Consider the following 23,044-nt stretch of genomic DNA (forward strand, 5'->3'; position numbering starts at 1 on the left):
CATTTATTTTATGAAAATCCAAGGAGCTGTATACGTACACAGTTTTCTGTACAAATGATATACTTCAATAAGAAGTTAAATAAATCAGGTAAAAAACCCCAGCTGTCTGGGCCAATTTCAGATCAGAATGTCTGGGGCGGCCCCTGGATAGTGGTGTTTGTTGTTGTTGTTGTTGTTGTTGTTTTGGGGGGTGGAGGTGAAAGCTTCCTAAGTGATGATGAAGTGCAGCCAAGGATGGGCACTGCTGGTTTAAACCCAAATTTGCCACCCAGAGTTGCTGCCAAAGCTCTCAGGCTCTCATTTGGATGAGGTGATGGAGTTTCTTTCAGCACAATGTTCAGGCTCTGGGACGCCTGCTGGAAATGTGCCAGGGCCCAGGGCTTGGGGTGGCAGCTCCCCACAAATATGACAAGGCTGAATGGACAACCTCTCTTGCCGCCATCCTGGCCGCCTTGCAGGTGAGCCTCCAGCCTCTTTTATACATTTCCCCAAAATGTCAAAATCTATCTTTGCACATGCAATTATTCACCGTCCCTACACATATATAACCTTGGTGTATAAAGAGCTTACAGCATCCCTCCCCCCACACCTATTAACAGCTTCGTTCAGACAAAAGTCACATGCCATATGCACTGTTTTTTTTTTTTTTTTTTTTTTGGAGACGGAGTCTCACTCTGTCACCCAGGCTGGAGTGCAATGGCACGATTTTGGCTCGCTGCAAGCTCTGCCTCCCAGGTTCACGCCATTCTCCTGCCTCAGCCTCCCATATAGCTGGGACTACAGGAGCCCGCCACCACGCCCAGCTAATTTTTTTTGTTTTTTTAGTAGAGACGGGGTTTCACCGTGTTCGCCAGGATGGTCTCGGTCTCCTGACCTCGTGATCTGCCTGCCTCGGCCTCCCAAAGTGCTGGGATTACAGGCATGAGCCACCGCGCCCGGCCACCATATGCACCTTTTTAAAGTATACAATGCCATGGCTTTTAGTATATTCACAGAGATGTGCAACCAGCATCACAATCAATTTTAGAACATTTTCATAACCCCCAAAGAAACCCCATATCCACTTAGCTGTCACCCTACGTGCCCCGCACGCCCCGCCACCCACTCCCTGCCAGCCTCTGGAAATCACTCATCTACTCTCTGTCTCTATGGATTTGCCTATTCTGGACATTTCATAGAAATGGAATCACATACTTTCTGACCTTTTGTGATTGGCTCCTTTCACATAGCATCATGTTTTCAAAGTTCATCTGTGTTTTTAGTGGATCAATACTTCATTCCTTTTCATGGTTGAATAATATTCCATTATTGGATATTCCACATCTTGGTATTCCTTTAATCAGTGCATGGACATTTGAGCTTGCCCTAGTTTTTGGCAGTTGTGAAAAGTGCTGCTGCTGCATTCTGGAGCCAACATGAAATGCATGGGCAAGAGGGGGACACGTTCCCTAGAGACCTCAAGAAATGCCCTGTTGTTATTATTCTGTGTACCATTTTAAGAAACAGACTTTCTGTTTTAGAGCAGGTTTAGATTTACAGAATTGCACAGAAAGAACAGAGTTTTCAGTGACCTCATTACCTCCACCCCACCTCCCCACCAGTTTTCCCTATTGACATCTTGCATGAGTATGTTTGTTACCACTGATTAACCAATATTGATACATTATTATGAACTAAAGTCCATAATTTACATTAGAGTTCACTAGTGGTGTCCTACATCCTATGGGTTTGCAGAAATAATGCGAGGTATCCACCATTACAGGATCCTACAGAATAGTTTCTCTGCCCTAAAATTCCTCTGTACTCCTATTCATCCTGAACCCCCACAGCAACCACTGATCTTACTGTTTCTACAGTTTTGCCTTTTGCAGAATGTCATGGAGTTGGAATTGTACAGTATGCAGCCTTTTCAGATGGGCTTCTTCCAATGAGATTAGCAATATGCATCTGAGGTTGCTTCATGCCTTTTTGTGGCTTGATAGCTCATTTATTTTTATTGATGAGTAATATTTATTTTTATTTCTTGTAACTTTTCTCCAGATGGAAAGGCCCACCATCTTCCAGCACTTGGCAGTGTCTTCTGGGGGTCTTGCTGCCACTTGCTGAGGGCTTTGCCAGCTGGCTCTGTCTCTCCCCTGGCCTGCAGGATTGGAAGGACTGACGTCAGCTCAAGGACTGAGCCCTGGCCATTTCTAGGGATGCAGCACCTGGGCCTGGAAGGTGCCCAGGGTGACCTTGTGGGAGGAGGGAGAGAGGAAGATAGGAAGGGGCGAGGGATGGAGGGAGGGGGAACTAGGTGGAGGCAGAGAGAGAGAGGCAGCTGCCAAAATCTATGAGATGGCTGAGGAGGAGTGGGGGAGGGAAGCCTCAGGGATTTAGCAGGTGTTGGTCACTGTCCAGTGGGAGACCTGGCGGAAGAGGCAGGGGCCGGATAGCTTAGTCCTCCCCAACTGTCCTTTGCCCTGAATGTGGGGCTGAGCCATCAGCCAGAGTCCCCACCCTCCCAGGGGAGGAATGGGTGTTTTGCAGTCACGAAGCAGTGGAGAGGGGTTGGAGGAAAGGACATTGGTCCACGGCCCTTGGGGTGCATGTCTCTGGGAGCCAAAGGGCAAATGCAACACCTTTGGGCCCAGTGAGGTGTAAACGAGTGAGGAAAGGTTAACAGAGGCCTTGAACCCAGACTGTACTTGGCAGGACTCCAGGAAATTAGTCACATGAAGGCAGGGCCCAAGGACCTGGCCTTTGTCCCCAGCAGGCCCCGAGCCTGCAGGAGCTGAGCCCTCAAGTGAGGAGGACTTCCTGGCACACCCACATGCCTCATGGCTCTGCTTCAGTGAGGCTGCTGGGGCTGGGGGGCCAGCTCCCCCTGGGTCAAGCTTCCCTCGCTGGCTGGGAGTCTCCCTAATCCCAAGGTGTGTTCTGGGGGCTTGCCAGGACTCTCCACTCCCTTGACCCTCCCTGCTTCCTGCCACTCCCAGGATTTTGTAGCTTTGGGTCCTCCTTCCCCAGAGAGGTCTTGGATATGCAGGAGTCCCCTCGCCACTGACCTCAGGGGTCTTTATCTGCTTGCCCTTGTTTGGGGCCAAGTGTGGACAGTGGGTAGCACAGGAGTGAGCAGAAGAGGGAATGGAGAGGGAGGAATAGAAGGAGGAAGAGGAGGGTGCTGGTTAAAGAAGGCATGGCCTCTTGGCCGCTCCCACCTAGAAGTGGAGGCTGTTTCCTCTCCTGTGAAATTTGGGCGAGTCCATGATTAGCAGTGGTCAACAGGATAAGGCAGAGGGGCATGGAGACCTCCCAGGCTGGCTGTTGACCTGTATGCAGCTTCCACTTGCACCATCAAATGTCCTGTCTTCTGCTCCAGGTCCATGCTGAGATGCCCATGGTGCGTGGGGAAGCCGCTCCATGCTGAGATGCCCATGGTGCGTGAGGAGGTCGCTCTATGCTGAGGAGGAGTGGGAGATGGGAGTGGTGCATGGGGAAGCTGCTCCATGCTGAGATGCCCGTGGTGTGTGGTGAGGTCGCTCCATGCTGAGATACCCGTGGTGCATGGGGAAGCCACTCCATGCTGAGATGCCCGTGGTGCGTGGGGGGGGGTCCTATAAGGGGAGGTGGAGATGCTCCGACTGACAATTTCAGCTGATAGCAGGCACCCACCATGGCCTGGACATGAGCCTGGAGGACAGGCCAGCCTGGGCCAGTCCCCAGTGACTGCAGACACAGCTGGACCAGGGGAGGCAGAAGGACCACCCAACTCACCTCACAGACTCATGACACAGATGATAATGGTTTTAAGACACCAATTTTGGGGGGCATGGGTGGTGCAGTAATAGATAAATGAGGCAGGGTGTGTAGGCACGTTTTTACTTTCATAGCATCTCACCCTCTGGGCGGCCCCCTGCCCCACTTCAGGTGGCTCTCAGCGTCCCTCCTTCCCACCCTTTCCACCTCCATTCTTGTTCAGGTTGGCTCTTGCCCCAGTCTTCCAGGAATTTGTCTCTGGGACTGAAGGTATTGGGGCTGAGTCAGCTTTCCCTGAATCACCCTGAGAGTCTGGGGTTGCAGGATTCTCCCTTCTCAAGGCCAGCGGCTCAGCCCTCTTCTGTATCACCTGCAATAACAATCGCCTCTCCCGCTTCCTCCCTTCCTCCATCTGCTGGCACCATCCCAGTTCGTTTCTACTGTTTCCATCAGAGAACCGTGGCTGACCCAGCAACTGGCATCAGGAGGATGTCATAGGCCACGTGCCTCAGGAAATAAGGGCCTTGGAAACAAGTGATCAGCTGAGAAGGGAAAGGGTCCAGCATTGCCGGGACTTGCTTGCATATTCTAGGGGATTGGCAGCCCTGTTCCCAAGAGTGAGCTGCTGATCCGTCTCTTGTGTGCAGTATCTGGGACCACAGAAGGTGCAGGACTGAAGGGTGGCGTGTTGCTCCTGACAGCATTGGAAGCTCTGGAGAGGGCAGAGGCTGAAGTCTCGGAGATCCGCCCTCCCAGCCACAGGATGGCGCACAGGGGCCATCTGCAGCTCCGCTCAAAGTATCTCAGGTTCCAGGGCGGAATCCCGGAAAACCCAACTCTGCAGTGCGGTGCTGCTGAGTCTGCAGTTACCACCACAAAAGGCCGGCCTGAAGGCATTGCCGGGAGACTATGGAGGACTCATGGAGCTCTGACACTCCACACCTGGAGGAGGTGGCTCCCCCCACCCCACACTCTGCCTGCACCCCCTTTGCCTGGGGCGGCCAACGCATGGCAGTGGAGTCAGTAATCGCCCTTGCTCCTCCCCGGGTCAAACCCACTGGGGCCTGAGGATTGAAATTCCGAGAGGAGGTGGGAGGGGACTGTCTCCCCAAAGAATGTGGGAATGCATTGGCTCCTATCACAACAATCCTGGGAATGTTCCTGAGAAGGGATTTTGGAGATGCTCGGCCTAGGACTGGCCTCAGGAAGATGTCCTGTGCAGCTGAGTGCTGAACGCCAGTCAGCTCTGGGTACAGCCTGATGTCGCCAAGCTGATGGCGGGGCGTCTGCACTGAACACCTTCCAGCTTGGTGGGGACAGCGGAGCCAGCTGTCCTCATTAAAAGTGACCTGGAGTGAGATGGGCTGCCTACACCTCCACGTATGGGCTCCTGACCACCTCCATCACGATGGGCTCCCAGGAAGTATCGTTTCTGGCCACAGGGCTCACTGCAATGCTGCCACAGGAGGTGACAGGCCAAGGCCAGCAAGTGACTGCTCTCCCCAGAGGCCCTGTCAGCTGGAAGCAGCTGGTTTCACATAACAGGGACCCCAGGCCCAGGTCCCCTGGATACAGGAGGATTTATATAAGGCCACCCTTTTGGAAGAGGTAGGCTGACCATGAGAACTGGCCAAAGGTGAGAAGGATGTGGAGAAGGTGTTGGAGGAGGGAAGTCAGACATACTAACTATAGCCTGGCCTGCCGGGCTGTAGCTTTCACCTGTACTTCCTCCCATTTGGTGTCATCATTACAATCACGACGGTGATCAAATGTCTTCTTTCCTCTAGGCAGGTGGTAAAGGTACTATCTGGTGCACAGGTTGGAGAGTGCCGTGATAGGAGCCATCAGAACAAGGGCAGGAACGTGACCTCCGAGGTGATCCTGATGCAGGTGCTTCCAGTGGAGCGTTCCAGAATTCTGTGTCAAAAAAGAAGGGTGCGTGTTGACTGGGGTGGGGCTGTGCCTATGTTCGGGGTGGCCCATGGGTGTAGTGCACCCCTTTTTTTTGTATTTGTCTTGCCTCCTCTCCTTCAGGGTCTGCTCCTTCCTCCTCGTGGCTCTGGGGGCTGCATCTCAGAATCCCACTGGCCACTCCTCCGCTGCAGGGATGGACATGGGAACCAAGTGGGGCCTTTGGGGTATCTTCAGCCCTCCCACAGCCACTGGTCTGCCTGCTGTCTTCCTGCCCCTCTTGCCCCTTCGCTCACTTCTCCTGGGCTGAAGTGATCCAAAAGCCTGATCCAGGACTGGGCTGGGTGACCAGTGCAATCCTTAGAGCCTCTCTTGGTTCCCACTGCCCTGTGGTCTTGGGGCAGGTTGAGGAGGGAGTCACAGGCCATCCCTGCAAGGAAAAGCAGAGAGGGCTGTTTGGGAGGGTGACGGAGGACCCTGGTGGACGCCAAGTCACAGCCTTGCTAGGCACAATGACTGGCGTGCATAGTGAGCTGCTTTCCCAAGCAATGCCACCCCCAGCTCTCAGATATGCTGCTGAAAGGGGTGACGGGCAGTGGGGGGCTTGGGACTCTGCTGAGGTATCCTAGCTCCCATCCCCATCCCCAGGCACAGGCCCAGGACCCTCCAGCAGGAAAGGCTAGGGACCACACTGCCACGGGATTTGCCAGGCCCTTGTCTCTTGGGAAGCCGCCCTCTCCCAGGGAAAGGCAGGGCTGGGGGCTGTTCAGGCTCTGCCACTACCTGCTCTGTGACTTCCGGCAGGCCACCAATTCCTCTGAAAAATGGGAGTCATTGTGGGCACCATCACACCTGGGTACAGGACGCCCAGTGGCTCAGCTGCCCCAGCCAGGCTGCCCTGTCCTGGCCTCAGCACACCTCCCACAGCCACTGCAGGCAGCCCTGGACCTTCTCCTGCTGAGGGCTTACTGCCAATCCCTCTGGGAGACCAGACACAACAGGCAGCCGTCTGGGTGACTCCCAGGAACCCAGGCCTCTATCCTGTCCTCCCCAGTGGCTGGGGCAGTGGGCTGGGCAGCAGGGCCTCAGTGCCCTGGGAGGCAGGGCTCATCCCACAAGTTGCCATGGTGGCCCCTCCTCCTGCCCCTTACTCATTAGCCAGGCTGTACTGACACGGGTTGCCCAGGCAGGGGACAGCTCGCTGGACAAAGCTGGCCGTGCGGGCGCTCAGGCGTGCAGGGTGGCCAGCGCCCCAGCCAGGAATGGACAGCCTCCAGGACACAGTGCTCCCAGACCACGGGGGCTGCTGTCCTGCCTTCAGCAGGCTGGTTCCCAGAGGCTTTGGGGCTGAGATGTGGACTCTCTTTGCCCTTTCTGGACCCCTGGTAAGGAGGAGGAGCTGGGGGGCAGGCAGGGAGTGGAGGAAGCTGAGAGGCTGAGGGTGTCTGCCTTGCAGGCAGGATCCAGAAATGTGCTCACATTTTCTCCAGAAACTGCTCATGCTGACTGCCAGGTCCAGAGTCTGGGGACAGCAGGACAGCTCCTGGAGGCTGTTCCTGGACAGTCCCCAGTGGCTGTGGGGCCTGGCATTGCTCAGCAGCAGGCAGCCCCCACACAGAAGGGGTGGGTGTGCCTCAGCTGGAAACCCACAAAAGCCTGAGTTGGAAGATGGCTCCAGGACAAATGCGGCCCGGAGATGCATGAAGCCTGCAGCACCTTCGCGGGGGGAAGAAGGGGCCGGCTACCCATTTCATTTCCAAAGGGGATATTGTTTTATATACATTTGTTTTTTTCTGACCATGAAGAGTAATGGACTGGGGGCGGTGCCTCACGCCTGTTAGCTAAGCACTTTGGGAGGCCGAGGAGGGAGGATCACCTGAGGTCAGGAGTTGGAGACCAGCCTGGCCAACATGGAGAAACCCCTGACTCCACTAAACATACAAAAATTAACCAGGCATGGTGGCGGGCGCCTGTAATTCCAGCTACTCGGGAGAGAGAGGCAGGAGAATCGCTTGAACCCGGGACGGGTAGGTTGCGGTGACCCGATATCGCGCCACTGCACTCCAGCCTGGGCAACAAGGGCGAAACTCTGTCTCAAAAAAAAAAAAAAAAAAGAAAGGAGTAATGGATTTGCACTTCCTGTAAAACTTTCAGAAAAAAATGAAAGTTATAAAGAAGAAAGAAGTTTAACTCAAATCCTAGTGCTTGGAAATAGCCATTACTAAGATTTTGGTGTATTTAATTTAATTCCTCCTTTTTTGGGGGTGTGCAGCCTGACCAAATTATTGTTATAATAGGAACCGCAATATCAGTATCAGACACTTGGGTCAAGCTCAGGGCGCCAGGCACTGCGCTGGGTGTCTCTCGTGCACTGACCCTTCTGGGAAGGGACATGGAGGCCAGGGGTGACTGCAGCTGCAGAAGACAGAATGGGAGCTGGGCTCAAGCCACCCGACTTCCAGCCCTGGCTTCCCCAGGCGTAGGTGACCTCTCGGGGCACTGGTGCGGGGCCCTCAAAGCTGGAGAGGCCTGTCTTGCAGGGCGGGGCTGTGTGGGCACCTGTGGCCCCAGGTCTGACCCGGCCGCTGTCCTCCAGTTCCTGTTCCAGATGCTGACTTTTATGATATACATCGTGAGCACTGTGTTCTGTGGGCACCTGGGCAAGGTGGAGCTGGCATCGGTGACCCTTGCGGTGGCCGTGAGTACCCAGCTTGGCCCAGAGCAGGGACATTCTCTCCCCAGGCTTTTCCACCGGGTTCCCGGGTGGGCCCGTCTTGGGTGGCTGGTCAGGGATGGGAAGACACAGCCCACATGGCTGGACAGCTGCCTTCACAGGTGAAAACTGAGGGCTGGAGATGGAGGCAGTCTGGCCCTGGGGCACACAGCACGTGAGGCTGCGGAGCAGAGCCACCTCTGCCACCGCTGCCTAATGGACAGCATTTCCCCACCCCGGCCCAGCCCAGATGCAGGGGCCTCTCTTCAGGCCTCGCCTAACAAGCTCTTGTTTCCTCCTGTGTGTGGCACCAGTTTGTCAATGTCTGCGGAGTTTCTGTAGGAGTTGGTTTGTCTTCGGCATGTGACACCTTGATGTCTCAGGTGGGTGACCTCCCGGAGCTGGGCAGGAAGCCAGGCAAGGGCAGAGCCAATCCCACAGGTGCCATGGAGATGGCAGGTGGAAGGGATGTACCCAGGTGATCTGGGAGTGATGGGCCCTGGGGTCAGCTGCCCCTGCCCCACCTCCAAGGACCACAGGCTGTCAGGGAAACAGACCCTCCCCTTTGAAAGAGTCTGGGCCAGGAGAAAGGGGTGGAGTTGGTGGAGACAGTTCTCTGACCTCTTGTCCCCAGAGGAGGTCACCAAGTAGAGAAAGACAACCAGTTCCCCAGCCTCACTCCTAAGTTCGGCTGCCTACATGCAGGCATGTGTCAAAGGCCAAGGGGACACAGAAGGAACCTCCCTGCTTGCAGGGGCCTGCAGTCCAGCAGGGGCTGCCCAGGTGGCCATGGGGTCACAAAGCGGCAAGGCCTCACTTCTCCCTGGGGGTTCTAGCCTCACAGTGGACCTGGGCTTGGTCCTGGCTCCACTTACCTGCCTGGCAACATGTGATGAAGCCCCACGTGACTTCATCCTCCTCAGAGCTTTGGAAGAACAGTGGAGACAGTGGGGGGCCCAGGCTCAGGAAGGCCCCTGTGCCCTTACAGGCTGCGGGCGCCGGGTTGCGGTCACCAGAGGCCGCAGGCTCCGCCACACACCGCTGGCGCTGCTGACAGCCCCCTCCCCGCGCGGGGTTTAGGAATGGCCGGGGCAGTGGAAAGGGCTGATGCCGGGCGGGTTGTTTTGCAGAGCTTCGGCAGCCACAACAAAAAGCACGTGGGCGTGATCCTGCAGCGGGGCACGCTGGTCCTGCTCCTCTGCTGCCTCCCTTGCTGGGCGCTCTTCCTCAACACCCAGCACATCCTGCTGCTCTTCAGGCAGGACCCGGACGTGTCCAGGTGCGCTGGGCTCCGGCTGGGGAGATGAGGCTTGCCAGAGATCCAGAGGCTCCTGGAAAACCCGGGCCGCCGAGGGAAACCCTGAAGCAGCCCAGCCCTCAGACCCCATGCTTCTCTAGGCCACCAGTGCTCACAGTGCACTGGGCCTGTGGGTACCTTCCAGGCTTTGGTTTGGGGATTCTCCCCACGGCTGCGGCTCTAGCAGTGACCAGCAGGGGACAGAGGCAGACAAACGCCCAGTTTTAATTGAGGCAAGGCGAGAAACAATTTGGGATTTGCATTTTATTTGCATTTGTGTGCCCGGACACAGTTGGAGCTTTACAGATGCTTTTGAAGAAATGAAGTGTGTGCGTTTTCCCATATTCCAAAAAGGAGAAAGATGACAACCACTTTTTGATGAATTATAGATGATGATGATGATGATGATTTGAGACAGTCTTGCTCTGTCGCCCAGGCTGGAGTGCAGTGGTGCGATCTTGACTCACTGCAACCTCCGCCTCTCGGGTTCAAGTGATTCTTCCGCCTCTGCCTCCTGAGTAGCTGGGACTACAGGCACGTGCCACCATACCCGGCTAATTTTTGTATTTTTAGTAGAAACGGGGTTTCACCATGTTGGCCAGGATGGTTTTGATCTCCTGACCTCGTGATCCATCCGCCTCGGCCTCCCAAAGTGCTGGGATTACAGGCGTGAGCTACCGCACCCGGCCTATAGTTTATTATTAAATTTAGAGATGCCCTCCCGTAGGGATGCCTTGTTCATTTATATAATGTACATTTCATTTGATTATTCCTTTTTAAGATATAACCGTTTTTTCTTACAAACCACTTTATTCTGAATTGAAGTTCCCTAGTCCTGAGGCCTGGGTGTCTGGGTGCTTCAGCCGCCCCTCCTGGCACCTGCTTAGTGTCTGGAAGCAGCAGTCCCTGATGCTGAGGTTTCACAGTCCTGGCTGAGCCCCTGGGATGGCGGCTGAGCACCTGTCCTGGAAGACACAGGGGAGAGGGCTCTGTCTCCCCAGGTCACAGTCTAGTCAGCTCCGGAGCTTCTCCCTCTCTTGCAGGTTGACCGAGGACTATGTCATGATTTTCATTCCAGGACTTCCGGTAGGTGCCCCTGTTTGCTGAGCATGGAATCACATTCTCCTAAATTCTGGCTTTTTGCTTTCCCACCCTATCTGCTGCGGAAGATCCCTATCCTGCTGTGACTTCCTGCTGGGCCATGAGGATGATTGACAGAAGAGAAGTGTGGCCTAACTATGGGTACCAGATAACATTTGGAATTGATATTGTGGAAGGTTATTCAGTCCTATAAAGAGACTAATGACATATTTTAAAGGGAGAAAGCATATTATAACCCAATATACACATATTGATCCCATTTCAACCTCCGGGAGGCGGAGGTTGCAGTGAGCCGAGATCATGTCACTGCCCTCTAGCCCGGGTGACAAGAGTGAAACTCTGTCTCAAAAAAAAAAAAAAAAGACTTAACCCACTGCAAGATTATATACACATTTGCTTATACTTTTTTGAACCCTTCCAGGGTTTCTAGTTTTACATTTAAGATATTAATCCAATTAAAAATTTTTTGAACACCATTTATTGCCTATTCTCTCCTTTCTGCATTGATTTGTTAAATACTGAATTAATCAACAGTGCATCTATCTGGGTCAGTGTCTGTGTGTCCAGTGACCCGGGGATCTCTATGTCTCTTCTGCAGCCCAATGCTTCACTGTTTGACTTGCAGGTTAGTGATGCCTGTTACGACTGGCAGTTCTGTGTGCTGGACGGCCCTACCAGTCTGAGCTCACTTTCTGACAGTGTAGCCTCCATGGCACCAGGCGGAGAGTTGTGGGCAAGGGAGCTGGGCAGGGAAGAGGTCAGGGTGAAGGTGGGATGCCCGAACAGCATGCAGTCCCAGCAGACCCAGCCACACCCACCTCTCTGCCAGGCCAGTGCCATGACTTTTTTGGGGCCTAGTTGGTTACAGATTTCTTCCAGTTTATGGAAACCCCCTTATAAGACTGCTCTTCTCTGAGTCTTCCATATAATCCATACTTTGGCTTTTTGGACAAAGGTGGTGGCATGTTGTCAACCAGGACTACTGGGGCTGGGTCACGGGGAAATGCCCTATAAAGATGTCACTGTGGTGTCTTCTTTGTCAGCAAGCCAAGGTCCTTCCATAAAATGCAGCTGCAAAAGTTAACTGCCAATAATAGTGACTAATAAGACTAACACAGGGCGTGGCTAACACTTGGAATGCTTAAAATGTCCCATGTATCATTTTGTAAGCACTCTGCAATATTAACTTTGCAATATTAATGTATGTAAAATATTAAGTGTATATTAAGTACACACACGCACTATTATTATCCCCATTACAGATGAGGAGACAAACTCAGGGAGGTTAAGTAACTTGCCCAAGATCACACATCTCTGAAGAGGCAGAGCCTGGAATCAAACCCGGTCTATTCCAGCTCTGTACTTGTATCAGTACACTATGCTGAAAAGAAGTGGAGAGCTACAGGAAGGAATGGGACAGGGCCCTGGGCTAGGTTTCAGTTGATGCCCATTCTATTCCCCTTAAGAAAGGAGAGAAAGGGTAGATAAAGAGCCCCCAACACACACACTGCCACGCACACTCCCCTGTGGTTCTCCCCGGCCAGGGAAGGGCCTGCCACCCCCGTAGGGTCTTGAACCTGCTTAGCATAGGCTGTTCGCAGCCAGCATGTCTCAGTACCTGCCATTCCCTCGTCCGAGGTCACGCCTTCAAATCCTGTCTCTAAGGCCCGAGCCAAAGTAGGCCCTTCTGTGAACAGGCCCTTGGGTCACTTCTTACCTTCCTAAGCTGATGGAGGCCTGGCTTAGCAGCCAGAAGGCCTACCAGGCGCTGTGCACCATGAGCATGTGTGCAAAGGGTACTCTCTCAGAGCCAAAGCACGCCTGCTCGTCTCCCCAGTGGCAGGAGGGAGCCCTGAGGGGGCCTCTCCCATAGGCTGGGCCCAAGCACCAGTCCAGGTGGCTGGGTAGGCTTTGGCCGCATCTGAGAGGCCCCAGACATACTTTGATGAAGTAATAGCCCCAATCTAGGGTACTATGTCCTGGAAAGGAACATCTGTTAATGCTCATTTGGTGGGTTTTGGTCATTGTTGTTGATTTGTTTGGGCTTGCTCTTCATACAGGTGATTTTTCTTTACAATCTGCTGGCAAAATATTTGCAAAATCAGGTACAGGTCTTTGGTGTGCGGGGAGGCCCTTCTCCCAGCATACTGCCCTATTCCAGTGGGAGGGGGGCCTGGGGCTTTCCCCTTCTCTCCACCCTCTGTGAACCAGCTTCTGAAAGGGGTTGCTTCCAACCCACCTGCCACGTCCTGACCTCCCGCACAGAGGCAGGTGACAGGCTGTGCGTCCCAGCCTCTTACAACTCCTGAACGGGGATGGCTGAAGGGGCAGGAGGAGGAGTCCCCATTCCAAACCTGGGTTTGTCCATCCTCCATCCATCCCACTCACACCTTAGCAGGGTCAGTTTTCATTTATTTCAGAAGATCACCTGGCCCCAAGTCCTCAGTGGTGTGGTGGGCAACTGTGTCAATGGTGTGGCCAACTATGTCCTGGTTTCTGTGCTGAACCTGGGGATCAGGTGAGCCTGGGGGTTGGTGGGGCCTAGTCAGGGGACACTGCCCACCGAGTTCCCCACCCCTGCTGGAGACAGGTCAGTCACCATCCTGGCCCTGCCTGTGCCATCCTGAAGTGGAGGGTTATGGGGAATTGGAGGGGCCTGATGGTCCCTTGGGGACCTCAGTTTGAGGCCTGATTGGGTGAGAGGACAGCCACTCCCCACTCCTGCCCAAGCCCACCAGCAGAGGCGAAGTGGGCACTGGCAGGGTGGCTCCCAGGACACTGTAGTCGCGGCTGCCTGGGTAGAGCCACCATGGCCAGAGGTGCCTGTGGGTCCTGGTTGAGTCTGATCCCAGGATGGGGGTAGAGCAGAGCCATGCCTGCCCCACACGGGTTGGCTGCCAGAGCAACCTCTCTCTCAGGCAGGGCAGTGGCAGAGTTGGCATCAGTCCCAGCCCTGTTCTCTCTCCTTTCCCAGGGGCTCTGCCTATGCCAATATCATCTCCCAGTTCGCACAGACCGTCTTCCTCCTTCTCTACATTGTGCTGAAGAAGCTGCACCTGGAGACGTGGGCAGGTGGGAGGCCTGGCCTGCTCGGGGAGGCTGAGCAGGCCAGCGGCAGAGCTGCCCAGGCCTTGGGGCAGGGCGGTCGGCAGGCAGACGGTGCAGTGGAGCCTGTTGGAGGAGGTGCAGGACCCTGCACGGCCCCCTCCTCCCCCTTTGCTTCCCCAGCCCCAAGGGCCCGGAGTCCCTCCATCCAAGGTGTCATGATGCAGAGCCCTGCTGCATCACAGAAGCCTGGCTCAGGGAGCTTTCTTGCCCAGCCCCTGCTCTCAGGATGGCGGTGAGAGCAGTGACACCCATGGAATACCAGGCATCAGCAGTGTGTGGGGTGCCCGACATTCCTGAATTCATTTAAACTTCACCCCACCTCATCTCCTCTTACAAAGAGGAGATTATGACAGACGGAGGTTAAGTAATTTGCTGAAAACCAGGCGTGTAGGGGCCTGCCTGTGCTTTTCTGCCTCTTGAGAGCCAATCCCATACAACGAGGACCTCCTCTTGCCAGGCATTTCGGGAACAGCTCTGCAGGCCCCTGGGGCCTCACGTGGGGCAGGGCCCTGGCTGAGCCCTTTCCCAGCTTGCCAGGCGCACCTGCGGTGTGTTTCCCTTCAGCATCCTTGATCTCATGCCACCTCTGAAAACTCCCCAGGGAGGCAGAGCAGATATAAGGCCTGGGGTTTTCAGATGGAAAGGGAGCCTGCAGCGTGGTGGGTAGTTGCTCAAGATCCCACACTGTTGAGGGTGGAGTGGGGACCAACAGCCATGCCCTGGGCCCTGGGGCCACCCCGTGGACCGGCCAGGTGAGCCTGGTGCCCTGTTCCTGCATCCTCCTCCTCCACGGGCTCCAACGCCAGCTCTAGACCAGCCACATTCCCTCTGCAAAATGCCCAGTGCCCGGGCCTGCTAAGCCCCAGAGCAGGAAGAGCCAAAGCTGTTTAGGGGCCTCCTGGCTGCGGGGAGCAGGAATGGGGTGGGCAAGCAGGGCAGGATGTCAGCTCACGGGGCCTCTGTTTCAGGTTGGTCCAGCCAGTGCCTGCAGGACTGGGGGCCCTTCTTCTCCCTGGCTGTCCCCAGCATGCTCATGATCTGCATTGAGTGGTGGGCCTATGAGATCGGGAGCTTCCTCATGGGTATGTGGGAGAGCATGGGGGTGCGCAATGGCGTGTAGGCGGCTCACCCAGCCCAGAAACCCCCTCCCCAGGATGGCAGCTCACCAGCCCCCTTCCGACTTCACTGGCCAGGCCCTCAGGCATGGACCCAGAGATCACCACTGCCCAGCGGGGCTGATCCATCTGTCGTGGTCTGCCTTTCCATTAGGCTGTGAGCGTCCAGGAGGCAGGCCTGGGCCTTTCGTGCTTGAATCCCAGCACAGACCAGGCGGAGCAGGTGCCCGTGGGAGGTGTCTGAGGCACAGAGGAGTGAGAGATTGAGGTGGTTTGCGGGTGTGAGCAGAGGCCCGGGATTGCCAGTGTGAGGCTCCCACCTGCTGCCTTGTGTGTGCTCATTAGAGCACTCAGTGAAGGCAGGACTCCAGGCAGGCTGAATATGAGAACCCCTGCCCTGCCCTGCGTTTGCAGATGAGAAAATGGGGCGAAAGAACAGAGCAACTCCACAAATAGAAAATCAGCGGGAGGGCCGAGAACCGAACTCGAGTTGCCGGACCCTGGTCCCATGCTCTGTCTCCTCCCTCACACTGCCACCCTAAGTTCATCTGAAAAGACAGACCACACAGGGAAGCCTGCAGGGGCCTCCGGGGCACTGGGCAGAATTTTCCTAACAGGCTGAAGGCCAGGCAGGAATGTCTTTTTGTTGTCATTGTTACCAATCTACCCTTCAAAATCAGCCGGGCTCAGTGACTCACGCCGGTAATCCCAGCACTTTGAAAGGCCGAGGTGGGTGGATCACTTGAGGCCAGGAGTTTGAGACCAGCCTGGCCAACATGGTGGAACTCTGTTTCTACAAAAAATACAAAAATTAGCTGGGTGTGATGGCACCACCTGTAGTCTCAGCTACCTGGGGGCCTGAGGTGGGAGGATCACCTAAGCCAGGAGGTGGAGGCTGCAGTGAGCTATAATTGCACCATCGCACTCCAGCTTGGGCTACAGAGTGAGACCCTGTCTCAAGGAAAAAAAATAAAAATTGCACGAGTCCCCAAAGCGGAGCAGCATCCTGTTGGCGCAGGGTCTGGGTGTCTGGGGCTATGGGCTGGGCTTACAGCAGGCCTCTCCTCCAGGGCTGCTCAGCGTGGTGGATCTCTCTGCCCAGGCTGTCATCTACGAGGTGGCCACTGTGACCTACATGGTAAGGCTCCTGAAGGGGTGCCTTCCCCAGATCCCCCACCTGACGGATGGAGGTGTCATAGGAGGGGGGCAGGCTGTCACCTGAGGCTGTCTCTGTCTCCCAAGGGACCGCCCTGGGCCTCTCGTGCCCACCAGGTCCAGGCCCTGCTCAGCATACACCAGGGCCCACACACTGGTGCCCACAACCCGTCCACCAAGGGTGATGTTTCACCCATAGATGCTGGAATTTTAAAAAGTAATTAGCATTATTTTAAAATTGGGAGATTTCACATCAGAATCTTATTTTTGAATTTTCTTAAAAAAATGCACATTCCAGGCCGGGTGCGGTGGCTCATGCCTGTAATCCCAGTACTTTGGGAGGCTGAGGTGGGCGAATCACAAGGCCAGGAATTCAAGACCAGCCTGGCCAATATGGTGAAACCCCATGTCTACTAAAAATATAAAAAGTTAGCCGGGTGTGATGGCGCAGGCCTGTAGTCCCAGCCACTTGGGAGGCTGAGGCAGGAGATTCGCTTTAACCCAGGAGGTGAAGGTTGCAGTGAGCCGAGATCGTGCCTCTGCACTCAAGCCTGGGCAACAGAGTGAGACTCTGTCTCAAAAATAAAAATAAAAAAAGGAAATTCCCTTGAGCAGTGGCCCACATTCCTGCACCCTGCAATCGGCCAGAGGTGGGTGACAGCATCCCCACCAGGGCCATGGGCTCTCCTCCACCACAGCCCCCACCTCCCCTCTACTCCCCACAGAGACACAGCCATCATCTTGCTTACGCAGCCCATGTCACTCTGGTACGCATCTGCATGTTATCCTTGACCCCAGCTTTAAGCAAAGGAGTCACAAAAATCTACATTACAAAACCAATTTAGAGATTCTTATTTTTACAAATGGTTTCTGCTGAAATCTCTTTTTTCTTACAGGGAGCTTTTCCGGGACTAAGACCACAGTCGCCTCTTTAAAATCTGTTTACTCATTTGCTTTTGACAACACAGTGATTTCAGTTGCAAGGCCCGCCTGCCTGTGCTGCCTCTGATGGCGCAGGTGGTGGTGGGACTGGTTGGCTCCTGCGGGGGTACCCCCACCCTTCTCCCAGCCCCAGCTCTCCCTGCCTCATTGTCAGCAGCAAGAATGTGACTTACCTCTTATGCTGCATGCCTGAGATCTGCTCTGCCTTCCTGCTCCCATCCCTCTTGGCCAGGCTGGCTCAGGACTCCAGGGGTTGGAGGTTGGGCCCACTGACAGTGCTTTCTTATCTTTGATCCCAGATTCCCTTGGGGCTCAGCATCGGGGTCTGTGTCCGAGTGGGGATGGCTCTGGGGGCTGCGGACACTGTGCAGGCCAAGCGCTCGGCCGTCTCGGGCGTGCTCTGCATAGGTAGGTGGAATCCTCTCCTGGTAGGCCTTTGAACATTGGCCTGAGTCACCAGCCTGGGCCAGAGGAAGGCTGGCATGGTAGAGGCAGGGCTGGCCTTGGGAGCTGCCAGGTTTATCTTCCAAGCCTGCTGGACCTGCCATCTGACCCAGGCCAGCCTCTGCTGCTAAGCTGACAGCTGCCTCCCTCTGAGCAGCAAGCGATCCTCCCACCACCTTCTCCCCATCCCCACTCACTCCTTCCCTGCTGCTGTGATTCTGGGACTCTCCTGAAGACAGCTGGCTTCTACCACTTACCTTAGAGAAAAGCCTGACTCTTTGAAGGCCCTTCCTGCCCAGCACTCTCCTTCCAGCTGTCCAGAGTCCTTCTGCAAGCCTGGCCCTCCCAGCACCCCCATGAGCCCAGCAGCTGCCAACCCACTCTTGAGAAGGAGCCACTCGTGTCTTCTGACATCGTGGCTGTGCTTTCTGAGACTGGAAGGCTCAGACGGGCTTCCCTGTAATGGTTCTCAGGCTGTAGCCTGCGCCGGAATCCCCGAGAGGGCTGGTCACAGATTGCTGGGCCTCACCAGCAGGCTTTGATTCAGTAGGTCAGAGGCAGGGTCTCAGAATCTGTTTCTAGCAAGTTCTCAGGTGATGTTGCTGCTGGATCAGTGTGCCGCCCACTCTGAGAACCACTGGAGTCGAAGCATTTTCCACTCTGCCCTTCCTACAAGACTGTCTAGCCCAAATGAACGCCTCGGATGCAGGGGACATCAGGGCCCATGACAAAAGGCACCTGCTTGCAGAGGGCTGGGCTGACTTGCACTGACAGAGGGGCCAGCCCTTTGCTGATCTGAGCAGGGGTGCTCCCTGGCTCAGGGTCTGTCGTTGCTGCACCTTTTGTCTCTTCCAGTTGGCATTTCCGTGGTCCTGGGCACCATCATAAGCATCCTGAAAAATCAGCTGGGGCATATTTTTACCAGTGATGAGTAGGTAATCAGTTTTCTATGCTGACTTTTGGAAAATGTCAAAGTGGTTTCCAGCCTGTCCTCAGATTTTTCACAGGACTGGCTCAGTGCTCGGCCCAAAGGAAGCAGGAAGAGCCCAGGCTTGGCTCTCACTGAGAGGAAGCCAACTTCTGTCTGTCCACCCTAGGCCTTTAGTGCCTGTCCATAGACAAGAGGCTAATCGAAGGGCAGTCCAAAATTGTGGGAGCTCTTCTGAAGGTTTGGGTATGACCCAGAGACATAGAAAACTCTGGGCTGGCAGTGCCAGTTATATTTGTGTGGGGGATCTACCTCTATTCCCAAGCTTTTTCTTGTGGGGGTGGGGTGTGAAATAGAAGGGATATAAACGGGTCTCAAAGGATACATCTGTGTCTTAATGCTTTCTCATTTCTTCTGCAGAGATGTCATTGCCCTGGTGAGCCAGGTCTTGCCGGTTTATAGCGTCTTTCACGTGTTTGAGGCCGTCTGTGTAAGTACCACTTTGATCCAAAGCCTGACTCCCCGCCACAAGATTTATGTACTTGTGCCCTCCCCAAGACCTCGCAGGGCTGTGAGGATGAACTTGTTAATACACGTGAAGGGCTAACTGTATATATTACGTGTCCAAAGTATTTGCTGATAATAGTTCCATTCTTACTTCAAAAAATGACTTCCCTCTTCTTCTGCAATTTACACAGCTCAAAAGTGAATGCAGATTAGCAAAGAACTGAAAAATTGCAGCAGTGTAAAGCCACAAATCTTTTTCTTCCCGATTCCTCATGAGCAGGGACCATGACATTGACCTATGCCCCAGGCTGGCCAGGAGCTGAATGGCAACCATATCCTGTTGCCAGCACAGAGGGACATTTCTACAAGAGAACGAGCCCACCCAGAACACAGACGGACCTGGACTTTCTGCTTCTTCGATCACTAAAGGACAGGTGTCATTTAACACAGATTTGTATTATGTGATTTTTCTTTTTTTTTTTTTTTGAGACAAGGTCTCGCTTTGTCACCCAGGCTGGAGTGCAGTGGTGCGATCATGGCTCACTGCAGCCTCAACCACCTGGGCTCAAGTGATCCTCTCGCCTCAGCCTCCTGAGTACCTGGGACTACAGGTGCATGTCACCACATCCAGCTAATTTTTTAATTTTTGTATTTTTTGTAGAGACAGGGTCACACTATGGTAGATGGAGTCCTCTCCTGGTGGGCCTTCCAACGTTGGCCTGAATCACCAGACTGGGCCAGAGGAAGACTGGCACAGTGGAGGCAGGGCTGGCCTCGGGAGCTGCCAGGTTTATCTTCCAAGCCCTGGCTGGTCTCTGACTCCTGGGCTCAAGTCATCCTCCCGTATCAGCCTCCCAAAGTGCTGGGATTATAGGCATGAACTACGGTACCCAGCTATGATTTTTTAAAAACAAGAGAAAACAACAAAACCCAAAACACCAAACTCTTGCTTAATAAGCAGAATTTGAACTCACAGCTCTCCGACTTTGCATCTGGAGTTCTGTGAATTCTTCAGGAACACACCCCTTGCATACATTCCCATAGCTCTGCAGAAGGATATGCCCTTAATTAGCAACACGGAACACTGGCACACTCCAGCTCTTTCCCCACCTGGGGAAAAACACTCGCATAATAATTACCAACTCATGGCAAATCTACTGAAATAAATCATACTTATGGAGGATTTTTCCAAAGGCCTCCGTGCACTCCATTCAGTTCACTAACTATTGTAGGATTTATTTTCTTTTTTTTTTTTTTTTTTTTTTTTTTGAGACGGAGTCTCGCTCTGCCGCCCAGGCTGGAGTGCTGTGGCCGGATCTCAGCTCACTGCAAGCTCCGCCTCCCGGGTTCACGCCATTCTCCTGCCTCAGCCTCCCGAGTAGCTGGGACTACAGGCGCCCACCACTTCGCCCGGCTAATTTTTTGGATTTTTTTTAGTAGAGACGGGGTTTCACCGTGTTAGCCAGGATGGTCTCGATCTCCTGACCTCGTGATCCGCCCGTCTCGGCCTCCCAAAGTGCTGGGATTACAGGCTTGAGCCACCGCGCCCAGCGTAGGATTTATTTTCTAATATAGCTGCGCATTCAGAAACCGACAAGTTTGGGTCACATGTACTTAGCCTCAGCAGAAATGCCTTCTCTGGGCTGTGTTCTGGCATCATATTTGTGGCCTTTATCAAGGAACATTAAAGGAAACTACTTTATGGAGCCCGTTATTGCTTTTGTCATAGGATACTTTTTTTTTTTTTTGAGATAGAGTCTCATTCTGTCTCCCAGGCTGGAGTGCAGTGGTGTGATCTTGGTTCACTGCAACCTCCACCTCCTGGGTTCAAGTTATTCTCATGCCTCAGCCTCCCGAGTAGGTGGGATTACAGGCATGCACCCCCACGCCCAGCTAATTTTTGTATTTTAGTAGAGACGGGGTTTCACCATGTTGGTCAGGCTGGTCTCAAACTCCCAACCTCCAGTGATCTGCCCGCCTCGGCCTCCCAAAGTGGTGGGATTACAGGCATGTCATCCACTGTGCCCAACTCTCCAGTACAATGTTGAATCGAAGTGTAAAGAGCATACATCTGTGCCTTGATTCCACTATTAAGGGGAAAGTATTCAAAGTATTCAGTCTTTCTGTGTTAAATGTTATCTGTAGGATTTTCCTAAATGCCCTTTTTCAGGTTGAGAAAGATCCCTTCTATTCCTAGCTTGTTGAGACATCTCATGATTGGGTGCTAGATTTTGTGGAATGCTTTTTCTGCCTCTATTGAAATAATCATGTAGTTTTGTTCTTTATTAATATGGTGTTTTGCATTAATTGTTCTTTATTACTATGGTGTTTTGCATTAATTGATTTTCAGGTGTTATACATTGCATTTCTGGGATAAACCTCCCTCTTTTTTTTTTTGAGATGGAGTCTCACTCTGTCACCAGACTGAAGTGCAGTGGCGCAATCTCGGCTCACTGCAATCTCCGCCTCCCGGGTTCAAGCAATTCTCCTGCCTCGTCCTCCCGAGTAGCTGGGATTACAGGCGCGCACCACCACGCCCGGCTAATTTTTGTATTTTTAGTAGAGGCGGGGTTTCACCATGTTGGCCAGGATGGTCTCAATTTCCTGACCTCGTGATCCGCCTGCCTCAGCCTTCCAAAATGCTGGGATTAGAGGCGTGAGCCGCCGCGCCCGGCCCAGATAAACCTCTCTTGATCATGGTGTATATATTTTCTGTATATTACTAAATTTAGTTTGCTAATATTTTGTTAAAAATTCTGAGTCTGTGTTCATGAGGAATACTCATAATTTTTATTTTTTCCTTGTTATCTTGATCTGGCTTTTGTATAAGGGTAACATTGACTTTACAGAATGAGTTTGGAAGTATTCTCTTCTCTGGTACTTTCTAAAAGAGTTTGTGAAGAATTGGCATTATTTCTTATTTAAATACCGAATACAGTTCATCAGTAAAGTCATGTGGGCTTGGGCTTTTGTCAGAAGAGTTTAAATTATAAATTCAATCTATTTACTTGGTATAGGTCTATTTAGATTTTCCATTTCTTGTTAAGTTAGTTTTAGTAATTTGTGCCTTTCTAGGAATTTATTCACTTGACCTTAATTGTCTAATTCTTTTGCATGAAGTTGCTCTTCATATTTCCTTTAATTTTCTTCTTTATGGTCAGCAGTGATGCTCTCATTTTCATTTCTGATTTTGGTAATCTATGTCTAACGCTCTTTATTTTTTGGTTTTATTTTACGAAGCTCAGATCCTTGGTAACCATGGGATCAATTTTACGGATCTTTTCTTTTTCTTTTCTTTTCTTTTTTTTTTTTTTGAGAAGGAGTCTCGCTCTGTTGCCCGGGCTAGAGTGCAGTGGCACAATCTCAGTTCACTGCAACCTCTGCCTCCCGGGTTCAAGTGATTCTCCTGCGTCAGCCCCGAGTAGCTGGGACTACAGGCGCCCGCCATCATGCCCAGCTAATTTTTATATTTGTGGTAGAGACGGTGTTTCACCATGTTGGCCAGGCTGGTCCCGAACTCCTGACCTTATGATCTGCCCGCCTGGGCCTCTCAAAGTGCTGGGATTACAGACGTAAGCCACCGTGCCCAGCCAATTTTATGGATCTTAAGAAAGAACTAACTTTTGTTTTTATTAATTTTCTCTGGTTATTTCTTTATCTTAATAGTACATATTAGATGTATATATTTATGGGATACATGAGATATTTTGATAAGGCATGCAATGCCTAATAATCAGGATAAACGGGGTTTTCATTACCTCAAGCATTAATCATTTCTTTATGTTACAATCAATACAATTATACTTTTATTTTAAAATGTATAATAAATTATTGTTGCCTATAATTACCCTGTTGTGCTGTCAAATACTAGATCTTATTCATTCTATCTAACTATATATTTGTACCCATTAGCCATCCCCATTCCCTCTCCCACTATCCATCCCAGCCTCCAGTAACCATCATTCTATTCACTATCTCCATGAGTTCAATTGTTTTAATTTATGTCTCCTACAAATGAGTGAGAACGTACAAAGTCTGGCTTTCTGTGCCTGGCTTATTTCACCTAACATAATTACCTCCAGGCC

The 23,044-nt window shown here is 52.8% G+C and overlaps 1 protein-coding gene and 1 long non-coding RNA gene across 4 annotated transcripts in view; one reads left to right on the forward strand and one right to left on the reverse strand.

The window, feature by feature from the left end:
- Positions 1–1,198: 1,198 nt before the first annotated feature.
- LOC117071114 lies at positions 1,199–7,543 on the reverse strand. Its single transcript, XR_004432164.1, has 2 exons — positions 5,946–7,543; positions 1,199–5,655 (listed from the first exon to the last, which is right to left on the reverse strand). It is a non-coding gene; the product is annotated as an uncharacterized LOC117071114 (long non-coding RNA).
- SLC47A2 (solute carrier family 47 member 2) overlaps positions 6,737–23,044 on the forward strand; it is a 28,208-nt gene continuing 11,900 nt past the window's right edge. Inside the window, exons 1-13 of one of the 3 annotated variants that reach the window (XM_033190087.1) lie at positions 6,737–7,034; positions 8,246–8,347; positions 8,677–8,745; positions 9,493–9,641; positions 10,703–10,745; positions 12,821–12,865; positions 13,181–13,278; positions 13,735–13,832; positions 14,837–14,950; positions 16,054–16,121; positions 17,380–17,488; positions 18,380–18,455; positions 18,873–18,942. In XM_033190087.1, coding sequence (XP_033045978.1) covers positions 6,912–7,034; positions 8,246–8,347; positions 8,677–8,745; positions 9,493–9,641; positions 10,703–10,745; positions 12,821–12,865; positions 13,181–13,278; positions 13,735–13,832; positions 14,837–14,950; positions 16,054–16,121; positions 17,380–17,488; positions 18,380–18,455; positions 18,873–18,942 — 1,164 coding nt within the window. In that variant the 5' untranslated portion in view covers positions 6,737–6,911. Of the gene's footprint in view, positions 7,035–8,039; positions 8,129–8,245; positions 8,348–8,676; positions 8,746–9,492; positions 9,642–10,702; positions 10,746–12,820; positions 12,866–13,180; positions 13,279–13,734; positions 13,833–14,836; positions 14,951–16,053; positions 16,122–17,379; positions 17,489–18,379; positions 18,456–18,872; positions 18,943–23,044 lie in introns of those variants that run through there. The other 2 variants (XM_033190160.1, XM_033190234.1) reach the window with 2 other exon arrangements.

The sequence above is a fragment of the Trachypithecus francoisi genome, unplaced genomic scaffold (assembly GCF_009764315.1).
Source record: "Trachypithecus francoisi isolate TF-2019V2 unplaced genomic scaffold, Tfra_2.0 Contig00159, whole genome shotgun sequence".
Lineage (NCBI taxonomy): Eukaryota > Metazoa > Chordata > Mammalia > Primates > Cercopithecidae > Trachypithecus > Trachypithecus francoisi.